A 19,520-nucleotide genomic window follows, 5' to 3' on the forward strand; every position below is an offset into this window, starting at 1 on the left:
TCTTAAGTATTGCTCAAACCAGATTATTAGGAAGTGTGTGCCTAATACTGAAATTTCTGGTATTTTGTCCTTCTACCATTCATAAGCTTGTGGTAGGCATTTTTCAGCCCACAAAACAGTAGCTTAAATCCTTCAGAGTGGATTCGATTGGCCTTATATTTTCAAAGATGCATATAGCTTTTGTAAGGCTTGTGAACCCTGTCAAAAATCAAGAAGTATCACTAAAAGAAATATGATGCCTATGCAGCCTATATTATTAATTGAAATTTTTTATTGTTGGGGGATTGATTTTACGGGTCCATTTCCCTCTTCTTATGGCTTTTTGTATATATTGCTTGCTGTGGACTATATTTATAAGTGGGTTGAGGCAGTCCCTTGCAAAAACAATGACCATCAAGTGGTCTTAAAATTTTTAAAGGAAAATATTTTTGCAAGGTTTGGCATGCCTAAGGCCATAATCAGTGATAATGACACTCACTTTTGTAATAAGCATTTTTCTGCCTTAATGAAGAAATATGACATCCATCATAAAGTCTCCACACCTTATCATCCTCAAATTAATGGCCAAGCTGAACTAGCTAATAGGGAAATAAAAAACATTCTTGAAACAATAATTAGCCCTAACAAAAAGGACTGATCATTGCATTTAGATGATGCTCTTTGGGCTTACAAAACAGCCTATAAAAACATTTTGGGCATGTCTCCATATAGACTAGTGTATGGTAAGACTTGTCATCTGCCTGTAGAGTTAGAACACAAGGCGTATTGGGCCATTAAACAGTTCAATTTTAACACTGACCAGGTTGGTTTTGTAAGAAAATTGTAGATGGCTGAATTGGATGAGCTTAGGATGGATGCCTACGACAATTCCAAGCTATCCAAGGAAAGGATGAAGAAATTTCATGATAAACATATCCAACGTAAAACCTTTGAGCCTCAGTAACAAGTGTTATAGTACAATTCTCGATTACACTTGTTTCCTGGCAAGTTAAGGTCTCGGTGGAGTGGTCCATAAGTGGTCAAAACTATTTTTCCCCATGGTGTTGTGGAGATCATGAATCCTCAAAATGGTAACATGTTCAAAGTTAATGGCCAAAGACTCGAACCCTCCATTTCTAATTTTTTACCTGAAGAGTCTACTCTACATTTGCTTGGCCCAAATAATAATCTTCTTGTAGAATCAAATTGATTTAGTTTCTTGATCTGTCACGAGATTTTTTTTTTTTTTTTTTATGTTTTTTTTAGTCAATATTTCTGTGGTTGCTCTCTTCACAACTCAATCAGGTACTATTTCTTCCCCTTCCACAAACATTTTTTTTTATCTACTATTTTTCTTCTCTTCTAAATGTTACTCAGAATCTTTCATTGCAATACTTTGTTTTTACCTTTCCAAGTTGTTTTGCATCATTGAGAACAATGCTATAGTCTACTGGGGGGAGTGAATTTAGTTTTGTATGCCTTATACACATTCTAATTCATCTTTCAAAGTGTTGTGAATGAGTTAGTAGCAAATTAACATCCTTGTTTCTGAACTTGTTGTGCTCTGAGATGATTTGTTGAGGTTATGGCACATTTAAAATTCAATCAAATTCAGAAGTTAGGTCAAAATGGAAGTTTATCCAGTTTGTTTAGTTGCTTAAACCAAGGGATAAAAGTTAAGTCTTGTTGAGCACACACACACATACTCAGAAGAAATAGAAAGACACCAATGTGCCATTACTTGTTGATTTACATTTCAGTTGCTTGGGGCTCTAATGAACTATAACCTAATGGTTTAGGAAGAAATCTGATGATAAGGAAATAAATCAAATGAGAAAAGGGACAAGCCAGGGATAATAATAATAAAAAAAATATACAAAACTTTAATCTTGTGTATTGGAAAAGGGTGCCTATTACCGGGGCCTTCCACAAGAAAGGAGGAGCCTTTTAAAGTGTAATAGCATGAAAGCCAACAGTACAATGGTTTTAAATTAGAGTAAGACCATGTGGTCATCTCAGATCTACTGCAGTGGTTGAAACTTCTAATGTCCCTTGGTAGTCAATTCTAGAATTCTGACCTTACCTCCATGCACTCAAAGGAAAAATCACGATTTTACTATACTTATCCCTCTTAGTTCATTAACTAAACCGTGTATAAACCTTCCTAGTGGCACTAAGTTTCTGATCAATCTATTTCTAGTGTTCTTAACCTCAGTGAATTTTACTTCATGGCCTGAATCTTTGGATTTAGAGAAACAACAATTGGGAACCTCCCTTCTCTATGGTATAAATCATTTTATTTGCTAGAGGCTAGCAAAAAGTTAGTTGGGGGTGTGACAAAAGGGAATTAATGTTGTTTTAAGTACTCTTACTACACTTGATTAAGTAAGTTTTATTTGTAAAAGAGTATTAAATAAACAATGGATAGCAATTAGGCTATTGACATGAGCAAAGACTGTTTACCCATTGAAAATAGAATTGGGTTCAGTTTTACTTGACTTAGACAAATACGGGCTTAATTCTCATGTGTGTATTACAGGTTGAGGCCCATCATCAGTTTTATGACATGCAATGAAGTGTGCCTAGGACCATTGTTTTTGATAGAGATGCAAAGTTTTTGAGTTACTTTTGGAAGACTTTGTGGGGAAAGTTGGGAACTAAGTTGTTGTTTTCTACTACTTGTCATCCACAAACGGATGGTCAAACTGAAGTAGTGAATAGAACTTTGTCTTCTTTGTTGCGTGCTATCATTAAAAAGAATTTGAAAACGTGGGAAGATTGTTTGCCATATGTTGAATTTGCTTACAATAGAAGTATACATTCTGCAACTAAGTTTTTACCATTTGAAATTGTTTATGGCTTTAACCCATTGTCACCTTTGGATTTAACTTCTTTACCTTTGAGTGAACATGTGAACTTCGATGGCAAAAAGAAGGCAAAATTTGTAAAGATGATTCATGAAAAGGCACGACTGAACATTGAAAGGAGGACTAACCAATATGTCCATCAAGCCAACAAGGGACGCAAGAAGGTAGTGTTTCAACCAGGAGATTGGGTTTGGTTGCACTTAAGGAAGGACCGTTTTCCGGAGAAACGGCGTTCAAAACTCTTACCTCGGGGTGACAGACCATTTCAAGTAGTGGAACGCATCAATGATAATGCCTACAAGCTTGACTTACCAGGTGAGTATGGTGTCAGTGCAAGCTTTAATGTTGCTGATTTGTCTCCTTTTGATGTAGGTGATGATTTGAGGACAAATCCTTCTCAAGAGGGGGAGAAAGAAATGATATGAACTCCACCAACAATTGTGATGAAACCTAATAACAATGATGGTTTGGAACCCCAAGATCGTATAGACAAGATTTGTTGAGCCTTGACTAGTCACCCAACTAGATGAAAACCAAGACTACGAAGGATTGAAACGCCACACCAAGAAATCCTAAGAATCTCTCCAGAATCAAGGTGATAAGTTTGGAGCTTGAACGCCACAAGATTAACTTGATAAGTTCAAAGAGTTCTTTGAAGAACCAAGAGGAACACAAGACCTCACAAAGAGAATAAGCCTCTGAAATTCAAATCTGATATTAAAACTCGAAATATCCATCTACATACTTGGAACAACCCTCCAAGAATAGGAAAAGTCATAACTACAACTTTAAAAGCAACACAAATATTAACATAAACAAGCCCCCACGTTTTTTAGGCCTCTTGGACTTCTAGAGGCAGCCAAAAATAACTAAATGACTAGATTCAATATATTTAACATACCCAGCCAACACCTTGTTCATTCTCTTATTTAATATCCTTGAAACTCAACAAATTCACATCCTTTAATGGTCAGACCATGCATCACGTTTCTGCTTGCTAATTAGCCTCTTCAATTGCTTTGATGACATAGACTAAGCCTTGATTATTATTTGAGCCCATCTTGGTCTTTTTAGAATCAGCTCAATTCTTTTGGATCAGCCCATTTAGTGCTTCCTTGAAACGTTTGGCTCGAAGTCTTGTAATTGGGCCACTAGGAAGTGACAAAGGGTCTTGTGCAAGTTCAGCTCCATTCCCACTTGTATGATCAGCATGACCGGCTCTTTGGTTTGCATCACAGAGGATACGAAAAGCAAGAGAAGAGGGAGAGAGAAATGATTACGGGAGCAGAGCATGGAGGAAGATAAATCAATGGGGCAAAGAGAGAGAGAGATCCTGAAAATGGGTATAAAAATGAGAGGAGGTACAAGAGAAAAGGAGTCAGTTAGAGCATAAATCTGTTGTCCTATTTTACATTCCGTAGGAAACCATCGAAAGTTTTTAGGGTCTCTCTTGAGTCAATTTTTCACATTTACAATGGGAAAGATCGGCTAAGTTTGAAGCTTGGGTTGTGGTAAAAGCCTTCTTTTGTCCTCAATTTTTGCTGGATTTTTCTTGCAACATGATATGCTTCTTGTTGTTGAGAATCAGATTCTAAAAATTGGGAGTTTGAAAGATTTGCTTGCTTTTGTTCTATTATTGACATAAGGCACAATAGAACCTTGAATTAATCAAGTTTTCTTTCAGCTGAATGTTAAAATCAAATCTCGTTGTAGCTACAACGAGGAAATTTTCTAAGTTTTGGTACAGACACCTCTGAACGTGTATTTCCAAAATTTTAGGGTTAATTACACTTTACTCTCCCGAACTTTCACTCAATACACAATGTGCCTCTGAAACTACTAATTGCATCAAAGTAAACCCTTGAACTTTCAAAACTTCTCAATCCCCCTTTCCGTCGTTAAATCTAACAAAATTCACTACATGTAATGCTCATGTGTATAATATTCACTGCAAAGATATAATTTTCATCTAACTTATTATCATTGACCATAAAAAATATAAAATAATATATGCTATCAATTAATAATAAATTATAAATCATTCAATAATTTTTTTTATTAATTTATATATGATTAATGAATATCAATTAATTTCATTGTGTACATAGATTATTCATACTTGGTTGTAACTTAGGTATAAAATAATTTTATATATGGTTAATAATTAATGATTTATTATTAATTGATAGCATATATTATTTTATATTTTATATGGTCAATGATAATAATTAGATGAAAATTATATTTTTGCAGTGAATTTCCATTAGATTTAACGCTGCTGGTAGACTGAAAAGGGGGATTGACAAGTTTTGAAAGTTCGAGAGTGCACTTTGATGTAATTAGTAGTTTCGGATACACATTGTAAATTGAGTGAAAGTTCGAGGAGACGAAGTGTAATTAACCCAAGTTATTAACATCTTGATTGAGTTAGTAATTGATGATAGGTATCCAGAAATTCTTGTGAAATGAATTAGAGGAAGGATACCCTGCAACCCAAGTGTTTGTTAGATTGTCTCTATATTAATTATTGCTTTTAAATCCTGAGACCTGAAGTTAGTAAAATCAAGTATTGCAATTGTTTCATTTTTAATTGCCTCACTTTCCTAAGTACTATTTTTTGTACTAGTTATTTCAATTTCCCAACAAATGTGAATCTGAAATCCTCCATGCTCAACCATACATTCCAGTGACAGTAAATAGTTTAGTGTGTAAAAACCACTTTCATATCAAAACAAATTCTCCACTTGTTTGGTTTTAAATCTTTGTTTTTATATATTTCGATTACTTAATCCATGAGGCATACAAGAGTTTGAAACACACTTGCCCCTGTGGAAATGACATTGGGATTTTTATATTATTACAACCCATACACTTCTACACTTGGGAGTGATAATTTGGAAACCATCTCTGCAAATCTTCTCTCCACCCTGTCGTTCGCTTGTTTGTCCATGGTGGTCGCTTCCTCTGAGTGCGTCGTCGCTGGCATGTGAAAGGCATGTTGTAATAAACCGATCCCATGGACGGCGCCAATTGTTGATGACGTGTTTTGCACACCTTCAATCACCCTGAATGTACCTGTGACCAGAAAGGGGAAAGAATGGCTGGGGTTCAAGTGGATGACGCCTTCTATGCCTAAGTCAATGTGGTTCAACTACTTTCTAAGTAAAGTTGATTTGTCTTTAGAGGGAAGAGGGATATTACTTTGTTTTGGGCCTTTTTCCCTTTCTATATATCGTTTGGAGGTGCACGTAGCCTCTCCTTCTCCTTGTAGCCTAATAGTAGCACCTCTTTTACAGAGATAACTGTAGCATTGAAGGTGGTAACCCTACTCGGACACCCCAACCTGCATGACCTAACACGAGCATGTCCCTTGAGAGGGCACTTTCATGTATTTAATAAAGGAACCCCTCCTAGGCACGAGGTATAGAGAGCCGCTCTGCATTGACTTAACAAAAGACCGAGTTAGCAAGTATGTGTTGGCCTACTTCGACGGTGTGAGTTCCCACGAGCTGTACTCCAGTTGGACATGAGAATATGGCCTTGTCGACTTCTTGTTTTCTCCCCGATGAGCCTATTTACCACGTGAGGAAAAGGCCTCTGGCCTGTCAATCGTTGCCCTTGCCCTTCTATGCACCTAACACGATCGGAGTATGTAGGGATCAATTGGCCTGATGGGACTAGGCCCATTTTCATAGGCAGAGATTGGGCCTAACAATAATGATGGTCGAATGGTTGGGAATGGAGAAAATTGAGGGGAATTGGCTAGATGAGGGGAAGTTAGACAGTCACCGTGGAGTACGGAGTTTGGACTCAACAATGGAGATGGTAGGAACATCTAGTCTATGTGCTGGGCTTCGAGGATGAATATATATAAGCCACTTAAACCAACGAGAGATTAACTAGGAATTCTGTATTTGATCATTATCTACAAAGGGAGTGCACATATAGATTTACACAAATCATGATATATAATTTCTGCCACAAACATCATAAACATTAACAATGGGGAGTATACTATATTTTTGAACCTCACACAACCCAGTTCCAGGGGTGCTCTCTGCGCTACGCCAGCTTCTCCCTCCTTGAACTCAGTCCCCAAGACTGATCCAAACCCATCATCACTTCCATAAAAGTTCCTGATCCCAATGATTAACAAACTCTTTGTTTTGATCACGTTTTGGTGCTGCTAAGGAGGCAAGGCCAACTGCAAGTCCATCATCCACCTTTTGTTTCTTCTGGGTAGAAGAGGGCCCTGCAGAATCATCACCGGGTGATTCTGAATGAGATGTCTTTTGTTTGCCATCATCCAATGGGGAAGTCTCAGAAGCTTCCGGTGCACCACCTAGTTTCTGCTGCTCCTCAATGATCTTCTGCAAGTATTTTCCCTGAGCTTCTATTCTCATTTGCAACTGTCTTTGTACCTGAAATGCATGCATTCAAATAAATCTATAGACATACAATTAATCAACACAAAAACTGCCCCCAGAATGCACTCATCATTCGTGATAAGGCTGCATTTGGTAATCATGAAAAAGTTCCAGTGCAAGTAAATATTGATATCATGCCAAGCAAAACCATTGAAAGCTACATTTGAACCCATTAGCTACCTTTTTATCCATTTGCTAATGAAATCTCATACAGAAGATAACAAGCACAGCATGCAGAAAATTAGATGGGATGGAACACTGCAAGTATGACCCCTAAGATTACATAATGCATGCTGCCATTTCTAACTACATAAGTTTGTTTTCCAACTCTGGCTAATAAAAACAAGACTTGATACAAGTTGTGAAAGAAAGAAAGTCCTAAAACTTTTCAGTTAGTTTAAAGGTTGCATGGACAGTGACTTTCTTATAATTTACACATACCTATACGGAACACAAGCACCAGACAAGCACCAGACTTCTTTTTTTTTTTTTTTTTGAGTAAAAATATTATATAAGCCAAGTAAACTGGATGTATACAAGAAAACACCTAGCTCATACTAGAGAGCTCCTAATGACCCAAAAAGCCCATGAAAAACTACCCAAAATACATCAAGCCCGAGTTGGAATAAAACACACCTCCCCAACCCCAACCCATTGATTCCCATAGACTAATACTCTACCCGAAACACCCTCTATGAGAACATCGCAAGCACCAGACTTCTTCCCATAAAGGGGCACATAAATTGATGCATTCTCCTCATAGAATGAGCTTATCAATTCAAGATTTGCTTTCCATTGAATGTACACAACCTCTCCAAGGCAGGGTCCTTCAGACCCACCCCTGCAGAATAAACCCCGGTTCTGTGCACCGCACCCTCGGAAGTTTCTCTACACGAAACTGGTTAAATCGCTAGCTTTTAACTAGGGGGTGTGGCCCCAAAATGATTGTTTGCACTCATGAGGTGTTGAACCTTGGACCTCGAAGGGAGTGATACCCCAAGACTAAGGCCTTTACCAATTGGGCCACCCCTTGGGGTTTGAATGTACACTCTTTACAATGTAATGTTATTGCTATTTGTTTGTTAGAAGGATTTCCCTTTCTTATGTTTTTTCTTTCCTCTTTAGTTCATTTGTATTTCCTAAAAATCTCCTTTTTCCTTAAAGAAAAAACTAAAATGTTGCAGATTAAAAATGGAATTTGAAAAGCTGCTGACTAGAAGCAATTATAAAAGTGAAATGAAAGCATGGGACCAGACCTCAAGCTGTTCATGAAGACGCTTCTGAACCTCCATTTGCATCCTCAGTGCCTCATTAATTTGCATTCCCCTAAAGGACGGGAAGAATTTGTAGATTGGTAGAAGTCAAGTTAAAAGAAAATGAGAGGCAAAAAACTGTGCATGTAAAAGTGTATAGTTTTTGGAGGAGGACAAAGATACCCACGGTGAAGAATCTGTGGCAGAAAGGCTGTCTCCGGAACTTTTCTTCTCATCATTAAAACCTGAAGCTTAACGAATCCTCAAAATTAAGATTCATAGCCCAATTTGCTGAAACACGAAGAAAAAGGAAAAAGGAGCACCTTTACCATCACCAGGAGATTCCGGAAGATACTTTGCAAGGCGATACTTCTACGAGTAGAAACACAAAGACATTTTCCACTTATTTCAGGTATTCAATATATGAAAAAAATGACTAGTGAGATTTCTGCACCTGTAAATGACTTTTCACATGATAGATGGTAAGTCCAGGTACACCCATCACTCTCAGAACACCTTTCGGTGTAGCCCCTGAAACCAACAAATAGAAAGAAAAACACAAGTGAAAGCTTTTAATTAAGCCATCAACATTTACAAAGACTATAGATTGGCCATTAAGGGCAGTGATTTCTATCCACAAATCTATCTCATTCACAGTAAGCAGTTTACAAAATCCAACAACCTTCAAGCAATTTCAGTGAGAATTAAAACAGAAATCTAATTGAAGTACAGAATTTATCAAAGCAAAATGAGAATTTCAAACTTCTCCTTGGTTAAAACAGATATCTAATAGGCGATAAGGAATTCCTACAACTAGTGAGGACATATTACTTCTACATATTTGATACATGGTAAACAGTTCTCTTACATTGTTACACGCAGAGCCTTATAAATATATAATAAAAACTAAGAATGAAATGATGACAATGAGAACTTGGAAAAATTGCATTGAATGATGAAACAAGTCTCCTTACAAGAAAAAGTAAAGTTCAAGAAATCTTCTTTAATGAACCTTCTGTTCTCCCCTTCAACTCCTCTTATACTTGTTTGTTTGTTTGTTTGTTTGTTTTCTCCTGAATGACTCCTTTTATACAATCTCCATCTTATTACAATTAACAGAATCTAAAAGAGTTACAACAGAAAACGGTTCTACAGAATCTGCTTAAGTATAGCTATGTAACGCCCCAAGAGAGGCCCAAGCCACATTTAGGGCTCGTTTGTCTTAAGAGATGAGATGAGATGAGATTAAAGTTAAAAAGTTGAATAAAATATTGTTAGAATATATTTTTTAATATTATTTTTGTTTTAGGATTTGAAAAAGTTGAATTATTTATTTTATTTTGTGTGGGGATTTGGGAAAGTTGTAATGATGAGGTGAGATGAGATGAGATGTTTTCTGAAAACAAACGAAGCCTTAGGCCTATACTCAAAATAACTAGTCAATAATACAATTGGAGCTCCATTGGAAATATTATAAAAAGCACGAACTTCTCATTCCCAAGCAATGTGGGGGATCCTATACACCCTACTCAAAATTCCGACGTCCTAGTCGGGCCAGCCATCATAGGTGGCACGGCTCAAATCTCACATTTCTGGTTGGATTAGGCTTCTGATACCATTTGTAGCACCCCAAGGGAGGCCCAAGCCACATCTAGGACTATACTCCAAAAGGACTAGTCAGTGATACAATTGGAGCTCCATTGGAACCACTATAAAGAGCAAGAATTTCTCTTTCCCATGCAATGTGGAATCTCACACACCATCTACCCTTGTCACTTATCAGTTAGTATGGGGTATCACATACTATACAATGCGTATTCTTTAACTCTTCGATGAAACTTCAGCTTCTCCAAACGACACCGCTCCTCAACTCTTCTTATGTGCAAAAAGACATCACTTCTACATTTCTCAGCAGCCATGTTTAACCATTTGCTGAACACTTATCATCTTGAGTCTTCCACCCCCAACAAATGACTTTCATTTTCTTCTCACGAAAGACTTCTCTTCTTCTTCACAACCCCACATCTCATTTCACCACTTCCAGCCGACTTGTTACATATATGTGCATTTGCTTCCAATATACTAGAGTCTCTTCGTAAGCAACTCCAATTTCCAGCAAAGAAATTGCCTAGGTGTTTGCATGATAAATAAGACAGTCTTTTTTTTTTTTTTTTTGACAAGTGATACATTAAAACCATAACCATTCATTGATAATACAATAGTTTTAATATAATGAGGAAACCAGGAGACCCTGCAAACGCAAAATTTCTTTTGCCAGGTTAAACTAGAGTTTGCAAATATAGTTTCTTATATCTTTCAAGCAAAAACTTTATGCTTCTCCTAGATCTCAAATTTTTTTTACAAGTGCTAAATTTCAAAATGCAAGTAGTTGATTGGATTTGGATCCATTTTTTAAAAGTAGGATAATTATTTTTTGATAGGTACAAAAAGTAGGATAATTATACTTTTTTTCAAAAGTATAAGAAATTTTATTAATACAAATAAAACGAACTATACAAGAGAATGCAAAAGTAGGATAAATTTATTAATGAGCTAAAAGGAACTATCTCAGTACACACCTTGTTAGAGATAGAAAAGCATAAACAAAGTCCTGAAAGCTAAATCTGGAACAACATTTCTTTTGTTTTTTTATCAAAAAATCTGGAACAACATTTATAAGCTGATATCCAATGATAAAGAATTCTAAAAGGAAATTTTTAATCTCCTCTGCAGTCTTCTCACAATCCTTGCAGCTTCGGTCATATATCTCCCACCATATGCACTACATTAAAAAGATCGGGATCATCTTCCACAAAACTCCACTCTTTTGACTGTCAAATCGACCGTTCCAACACAAGAAAAGTCCATCACATGTTGTGGCATGACCCATTCCAATCTAAAAATGCTAAAGAAAGCTTTGCTTAAATCACTATAAACGTCACAATGTAAAACAAACGATCCAAGGTTTTCCCATTCCTCCTACATATACAACACCAATGTATAACTATCACCTGTTAACTCTTGAAATTTTCCAACATAAAGATTTTCCTAGCAGTACCACCCAAACAAAGAATATCGTTTTGAAGGAAGCTTTACTCCTCTAACCACACAAACCAGCAAATCATGTGACAAGGTTTCTAATGATTTGGTATTGGTATTATTATTATCAGCATTTGATGACACTTATCAAGTACTGGTTTTTTTATGAGTATCACTTATCAAGTACTTAATTACCAAAACTGCTCTCCATCCCAGTCTCATGATGTTAGCTAAGAATTAGCTCAAATTGTCTTTCTAAATGTAATGTCCCAAAAGAAGACCCGAGCCACAAATGGGCCATTGTGTAAAAGAACTAGGTCAATGGTATAATTGGAGCCCCATTTGATTCATTATAAAGAGCAAGAACTTCTACCTCCCAAGAGAAAAAAATTGCCTACAAATTTATTATATTTTATAGGAAACAACATTTTTTAGTCTTTTCTCTTTATGAATTGGTGAACCCTTGGAATAACCATGCCAATTATTTTATTTCACCTTTTCTTTAATTCTAGTCCTTTCCAACTCTTACTTTTCCCTTTTCATCAGGCCATTGAAAGAGGCTGGACGGCATTTTGTTGTACACTCTGCTTCAAAACACATCACAATTTCTCCAAAATACTTCACAATGCTAATGCTTAGCATTCAAACCAAGGAAATCTTTTATTTGCTATCATTTTCAAGAGGTCAGAGAAAGGAGTGATCTATCATGACCAAAATCACTACGCACTGGCCTGCCTAGGATCCTCGATGGAAACAGAACTGAACCATGCACTTCTTGTTAATAATGGCTAGCCTATAAGGTAAACTAAAAACAATCCAATAGATTCATATATGTTCAACACATCAATATTATCCGCAAAGTCATCGGTTGAACCAGAGAAGCATCTTAATCATGTAGAACTAAGAAGAAACTGAATATTGGATGGCATAAGCTGTCCTCCAACATTTAGAAAAGAGGTTTGTGATAAGCAACCAGCAAAAAGAACACTAAAACCCTGCTTTTTATTGGAACTCAATCTACACATTACACTTGACGGCATCACAAGCTTTCAATGCCCCCTGAGCAACCAAATCCTACAATCAAATAGCTTGGAAATCTGCAGTCTTCACGTGACACAACCTCAGCTGCAGCCACAATTTATAACTATCAATCAGTCACGACAGATGACCAGCTATATCAAACCCACAACCATTATCGGATATTGGTCTTAAGTAAAACCAACCCATCTACTTCAGATGATGCATCTATATAAGCACAGTGTTAGCTGATCAAGGGCATCACTGTTATGCATTTTGAACCTCATGTAAGGATGCACAAGTGATTCGGGTTGACGGACACAGTACATCAGAAACTGCAATTATAATACGTCAATGTTACTTTTCTAGGTAGCCCACTGATTCGTTAAGCACAATGAAATTTCACAGATGATGATTCTGCTCTCTTATAAAAGGGAGATCAAGTACATCAACAACAAATAAGTAAACAGGACAAAATTCCATGAAGTACGCAACTTCAAAGCATCAAAATCACCTGAATAGAAATATAGATATCTATTTAAGCACACACTGGCCCGGGTGGTTCAAATCAACTTGATTGTATTAGATTAATTTGTAATTGGCCACATAGAAACTTTGTTACATTTTGAGTCCCACTAACCAAACGAAGTGACACTGAACAAGATGAGGCAATAGTTAATTAGTGTTCCTTGAAAAGCGCAAACAGATATTCAAGAAAGAAGGAGTCTGCCCACGTAAATTAAAAAGATGAAAACAACATAAGAGTCAAGACTCAAGACACCAATAATCTACCTGATCCAAATGAAAACAATCAAATACCACATAGCTTCCCAGTTCCCAATGAAAAATGAAAGCAAGAAAGGTAAAGTAGCACCACCCCTTACCTTAAAAAAAAAGTCTACTCTTTTTCTTTTTCTTCTTCTTTTTTAAATTATTTAAGAGAACTACTCACATGAAAAGTAAGCAGCAGGAGAAAAATACTTTAAAAAAAAAAAAAATACCCACTATCTGGTCCGCCAAGTTGACTGATGGCGTCGACAAAACGGTCGTGAAGGTCGGAAGTCCAGCGCAAACGTTGCTTCCCAGTTCCCCCAGCAGAAGCAGCAGGCGTTGAGTTTTTTATCACGACGGCAGCACATCCCCCCGAGACTCCAGAACCCGTTGAAACCGGCTCACCACCTCCACCTTGACCTTTGTGAGGCACTAAACTCGTCATCGAGAATTTCTTTGCGTGATACATGCTCCGAATAACAAACTTAACTACACTTTCCATACAGTTATTCCCGAAAGGAGAAAAAAAAAAAAAAACAGCCATCAGATCAAATAGAAAACTTAAACATCGAATAAACCATATAATTTAGAAAAAGGAAATGAACTTTGTGATAAGACAAACGGTATAATTGTTTGTTTTACCTGACCGAAGGCAAAAAGTGTAGAACCATATGAGAGAAGTCCAGTAGTAGTGTTTGAGGCTGACTTTAGCGAAAGCCAATCTTACTTTGCTTGTCCATAAAAGCAAATGGGGTGAATCGGTATGCAGCAGCAGAGGTGCTCCAAAATGGAAAAGCGTGCCGTTTTGACCGTTGAAAATGTTGGGTCAAATCAAATGGAAGCTATAGTTGGGGAAATGAATGGGATTTGTACGAAAACGGAAAGCAGCAGAGCTGCTGCTGCGAGAGAGAAAAAGAAGACTGTCTATAATGAAAAGCAAAGCAGTCAAGAGAGCAGACAGAGAAAATTCAAACTGGGAAATTTTTGCTTCAGGAATCGACGTGGGATTCGTATCGTCGTCCCTGAAACTAATCAGATTTCAGTAACCCTTTTCAGGAGAGAAACGTGACTCTGAGAGAGAGAGAGAGAGAGAGGCAGCTGCGCTGCGGGGTGTGACAGACAGATAGCGTGGAAAGGACGGCGGCGTTTAAAGTGACGTTAGCTTTATCAATGACATTTACTTTGTTTAGGTTCTGATCCTATGAACCCCTTCCCCACTTTCATTCTGCCACGTGTCAGATTTTTTGTCTTTATTTTTTTGTCAATGTTTTCTGTGCTCCTTAGTCCTTATTTATTTGTTGTTAATGTTATCTTAGAAAATATATGATGCGATGTAAACAAATATCACTTATGTTTTTTCGAAATTGCCATATTTTAAAAAAAGAAAACACATTAATCATTTTACCATTTGAGGCTGACTTAAAACATAATTTATAGACGTTTATAACATATTTAATATTTGATTGAATAGATTTCCAAAATAAATGTGAATAATGTTGGGTTGTGGCAGAAACTTAAAAGGTGCGTTTGATTAAAAATTTTTTTTTTTTTTTTAATTTCGAGATTATTTTTTAGATTTTGTGAAAATAGATAAGAAGATCTGAATAAATTTTGTTTAAAAATATGTTTTGTATCGATATTTGTAAAATTATATGGGTAGAATTGAAAATGTTTAAATATAATTTTTTTAAGATACTTTTGTTTTTGAAAAATGTTGATGTGGTTTTTGTATTTTTTTACTAATCATAGAAATCCAGGAAAATTATTGGGCAAAAGTTGAAAAGTTGGGAAAAAGTTGCTAAGATTGAAAAATATTTGAGTTGAAGTTGAAATTGTTTTCCAAAAACTCTTGAAAAATTTTGAATAAGTACCTTAGGCTCGATTTGGATTGAGAGTGCACATTCTCAACTCAACTCATCATTATAATTTTCATATATTTTCACTCAAAATACAATAAATAATTCAATATTTTCAAATCCTAAAACAATAATAATATTTAAATTTTAATTTTCATCTCATCTGAACTCACTGTTCAAAACCTAATTAACCTCAAACTGCTCAAATTCTTTCTTCATTAGGCACTAATAAAAGCACAACCTAATTAGTTTTGTATTTATTATAAAAGTGTTCAAAACATTAATAGAGATTCCAATTCATGTAGTTTATCGTAAAGATTTTTTTAAAAGGGATTTTTAAGATTCTTAATTTACATATAAAATTACATTAAAATTCGATTAAACTTTTAGTTCTTTAGGTCTATAATATTCTTTCACAATTTCTAACTTATGTCGAGTATTGGCGACAATTAGTAAGTCAAAAGTTTATCATCCGGCCAGTTCAAAAATATTTGATGGCTTGCATTTGAATCAATCTAAATTATTCTTAACTCTTCCAATTTTATTGATAATTAATTAGTTAGTGAGTTCTTTCAACAATAATCATTGTCAAATAAGAATTCAAGAAATGGAGGTTGACTTTCTTGCAAATTTTCTTGTTATTTACAACGAGATTGAAATTGCAAGAAAATCTAGTATGGGGTACTGATAATTAGTAATGACTTTTAATTAGTATAATTAACGTTATTTTTATATTTTACTGTATATTTAAACTTTTTTTTTTTATACATGGAGAGAAGAGATTCGATTCTTGATTTTTTTAGTGAGAAATCAAGATGTTGTCAATTGATCCAAAAGACGTCGACCTGTATATTTAAACTTGTAGTTAAGAATATATATATTTACAAGCACGTTTTTAAGTTATATTATGGTTTTTTTGTTTAAATCTTTATATTTAGTTTGGCGTTACCACACAAAAGTCTTAGCTATGTGTAGTGTGGACGTGACAATACTACATTAATTTTGGCGCCACCATTATATTGTGAAGGCTGATGTTTCAATCCTATAGGACATATATCTCTCCTATGCTCCTAGATTCTTATTGCTATAGTATGCTGGTTTTTCAACCATTTTGTCTTTTCTCATCAACATCGGACTAACTACACATGAACTTATCCTAGTTGGCTGAGTAGTGGTGGGCAACTTAGGTTAGTTGTCTTTCAATTACCCGAAAGTAACCAACAAACTTTGTTACATTCATGGGTATTTAGTAATGATATCCATATAACACATTTTACAATACATATTTTAAAGCGAGGATATTTTTCTAAACTGATTTACTTTTATAAATTATTTTATAAAAATATCATTCATTTTAAAATATAGTTGTATAATGTGTTGTGGAAAGTGATGTATGTCTATCATTTTTCTTCCTCAATATCATAAAGAACAAGAGGCACTTATCAATAAATTTCGTTTAATTTGATATCTAAATGTATCAAAATCCTAGTGCCAATCTATTCTATAGATATTTGGACTATAATTGACGAACAACTAATAATAATATTAGTGTTTATTAATGTCGAATATAAATATAAAATGGGGCGGCTGTTCAAGGTAGCACCGATCTTCTCCAACTTTGCCTCAATTCTTCTAATTTCTAAAGACTATCAGTCCAAGGAACTTGTCCAACCATATACCAAAGGTGCAGTTTATCATGGAATTCAACTTCATTTGATAATTTCGCAATGTTAATGCTTCCTCAAGGCCGTTTGCTATGTAATGTGTACTTTCATTTCTTTTCACTAGCAAATCATTAATGTAGACTTCTACATTCCTCCCACCATGTGCAATATTTTGTTCCCCAACCACTTATAGGTTGCTCTAACTTTATTAAGTTCAAAGGCATCACTTTGAAGCATTAATATAGCCTTTGGTCGGTATTGAAGGAAGCTTTTCCTTGCTTAGCAAGAATATTAATCTTTATTAAGTTGTATTCGTAGATATAGTTGTAAATAAACAAGACTACTCGACAAGCCGGCCCCTCGAGTTTGGCTTCATTTACTAAATGAGATGTTCGTGAACAAGAAATTATAATCGATTATTAAATGATGCAACTCGTATAAAATTTAACTCGACTCATATAAGCTTATAATAACCTTGAATAACTTCATATTTATTATTAATCTTTATAGTATTATCTCTATATTTACAATGAAAATATTTTAAGTATTTATAAAGGTTAGAGCTTAGAGGAAATCAGGTTCCTAATACTAAACATGTTACTTGAATCATTATAAACATTATCATTGGCATATATATATTTATAAACTTTATAAAGATATTATCAAAATGTCAATGTTTGTTTCTCAAGATTCATAAATAAAGTTAGAGAGAGATAATATAAATAATCTATTTTATTTAAATGAAACAACTTGCAAACAAGCTCAAGCTCGCTCGAATATTAAATAGACTGCTCGTAAACATAAAATATAGCTTGATATATAAAAAGCTCTGACTCGACTTATTTACACGTCCTTATTCATAGAAAGTATCTGTGAAGCTGATAAATTTGTGATATTTGATGGAATATACAATTAGGTCAATCCGTGGTAATGGAACGATATCCCTTGAGTAGTCCTTGTTCAAATATGTATAGTGCACACACATTTTCCATTCGATATTGGCCTTCTAAACTATGACCATATTTGACAGCTAGTTGGATAGTACACTCCTTTTAGCTTCCAACAATTTCTTCATTTCGGCCTCCAATATGAAACATTTTCTTATATATGCTACTCCCTCTACTTGGGGTCCAAGCCCAGCCTATGGTTTTCTTAATGTTACTTTTGGGCACTTCTTCATGATTCCATGTGAACATGCACTTCTTTATGTTTGTTGAGGTCATCAATTACTTTGACCTTGAGATCTTTGGGAAGTAGTAGCATCATATGCACCAACGCTCATGGTTGTCTCCATTAACATAGACTAATTCCAATTATTTAGCTAGCTTTGCTTGATGGAGGCCGGCCTTTTCATCCGTTACTTCTATAGTATTGTCATAGTATTTGGGCACACAAAGAAACTATATACTGCTGGTCTGCGGGGCCACACCTGCCCCATATACATGGCCAGTACTATGTCCTTTGCATGGGTTACCTTGAGTGCATGTACATCATGACATTCCCTTACCACTGCCTGCTTGCCTCTTACCTTGCCCACTCCTACTTTCGTTGGGAGATTCATTTTGAATTGGTATGTTAAAGTCATCGCCTTCATCTTGATCAGCGTAGGGTACTCTAAGTTGGAAACATGATATGATGATGGGCTATTGAGCACCAAGAAATCAACCAAAGCAGTCACTGTGTGGGAGTTAGTTCCAACGGAGACATGCAAGGTCACTGCCCTCACATGGTGTACTTTTTATATATCTAATGACACCCTTTAGCATGATCAATGTGAGTTAAACATTTCTTCTTTGAACCCTATTTTATTAATTTTTTTTCAATATAGAATGTTGGTCGAAATCTTGTTGTCCACCAAGATCCTTTCTACGGAAAATTTTTGTTGTGATCTAGTGTGTTGTGTTGTGTATAATTTTCCCATTTGCAGTCTTCATCAATTAAAGTTATTGCAAGGCTTTCTATAGGCCGTTTGCTTTCTGCAATTCACTCATCAAATAAATCCTTACTGTTGTGACCAACACTCGTATATGCTTTCCTTGCAGATAAGGTAAAGATCCTTGTCTCAACCCTCTACTGTAGGGGTGTGCATCCGGATCGGTTTTTTTTTTTCCAGTTCGGTCCGGAACCCAGAAACATGGGTGCATCTGGGCGGTTATCCGCTCGGATTACACCTGGGCGGTTAAGAATATTCTAGATCCGTTATGTGACCTAGTTATCCGTAACCGGGTCCTTTAAAAAGAAAAAAATCGCACTTTATCCCCTTTATCGTCTTCTCGCATCGCTAGGGTTTGCACTTAGCAACTTCATCTCGACGTCTTCTTGAATCCACCTTCTCTCTTGGTCTTGAAGTCCTTTGCAAACTTACAGCTTTCTCATCTTCTCGAATCCCTTCTGGCCTTCTCTCTCAAGGCTCTGTTCTCTCTCAAGTCTTTCGATCTCACCGAAACACGGAAACAGAAACTTCGAAGTGCTTTGCACATCTGGGTGAGACACGCGGAGGCTACCATCGATATTCTCTGTCTCTCTAAGCTCTTAAGGTATCTTTCTTTCTACTTAGGAATTTTTCTCAGATTTTTCTCAAAAAAAGCTCAGATTTGTTTGGTTTATATTATTTTTCCTCTGCTCTGTAAGTTTATTTCGATACCTT

The 19,520-nt window shown here is 35.8% G+C and overlaps 1 protein-coding gene and 1 long non-coding RNA gene across 8 annotated transcripts in view; one reads left to right on the top strand and one right to left on the bottom strand.

Moving 5' to 3' along the window:
* LOC121264850 overlaps positions 1–9,106 on the top strand; it is a 37,738-nt gene extending 28,632 nt beyond the window's left edge. For both annotated transcript variants that reach the window (XR_005940566.1, XR_005940565.1), the window contains one exon: positions 8,438–9,106. This is a non-coding gene — a long non-coding RNA (uncharacterized LOC121264850). The remainder of the gene's footprint in view (positions 1–8,437) is intronic.
* Positions 6,742–14,509, bottom strand: LOC121264848 (myb family transcription factor PHL7-like). Of its 6 annotated transcripts, none has more exons than XM_041168157.1 (7): positions 13,996–14,508; positions 13,588–13,842; positions 8,981–9,057; positions 8,856–8,898; positions 8,714–8,777; positions 8,530–8,599; positions 6,742–7,267 (listed from the first exon to the last, which is right to left on the bottom strand). In XM_041168157.1, exons 2-7 carry the CDS (start codon positions 13,820–13,822, stop codon positions 6,965–6,967), a joined length of 792 nt encoding a protein of 263 aa, XP_041024091.1. In that variant the 5' UTR covers positions 13,823–13,842; positions 13,996–14,508; the 3' UTR covers positions 6,742–6,964. The 6 variants fall into 6 exon arrangements, with proteins under 6 accessions (XP_041024091.1, XP_041024092.1, XP_041024090.1 ...); XM_041168158.1 differs by having other exon boundaries at positions 8,714–8,771; positions 13,996–14,507; XM_041168156.1 differs by having other exon boundaries at positions 8,714–8,771; positions 8,850–8,898; positions 13,996–14,507.
* Between the last annotated feature and the right edge of the window lie 5,011 nt (positions 14,510–19,520).

This window comes from Juglans microcarpa x Juglans regia, chromosome 5D, assembly GCF_004785595.1.
Source record: "Juglans microcarpa x Juglans regia isolate MS1-56 chromosome 5D, Jm3101_v1.0, whole genome shotgun sequence".
Classification (NCBI taxonomy): Eukaryota; Viridiplantae; Streptophyta; class Magnoliopsida; order Fagales; family Juglandaceae; genus Juglans; species Juglans microcarpa x Juglans regia.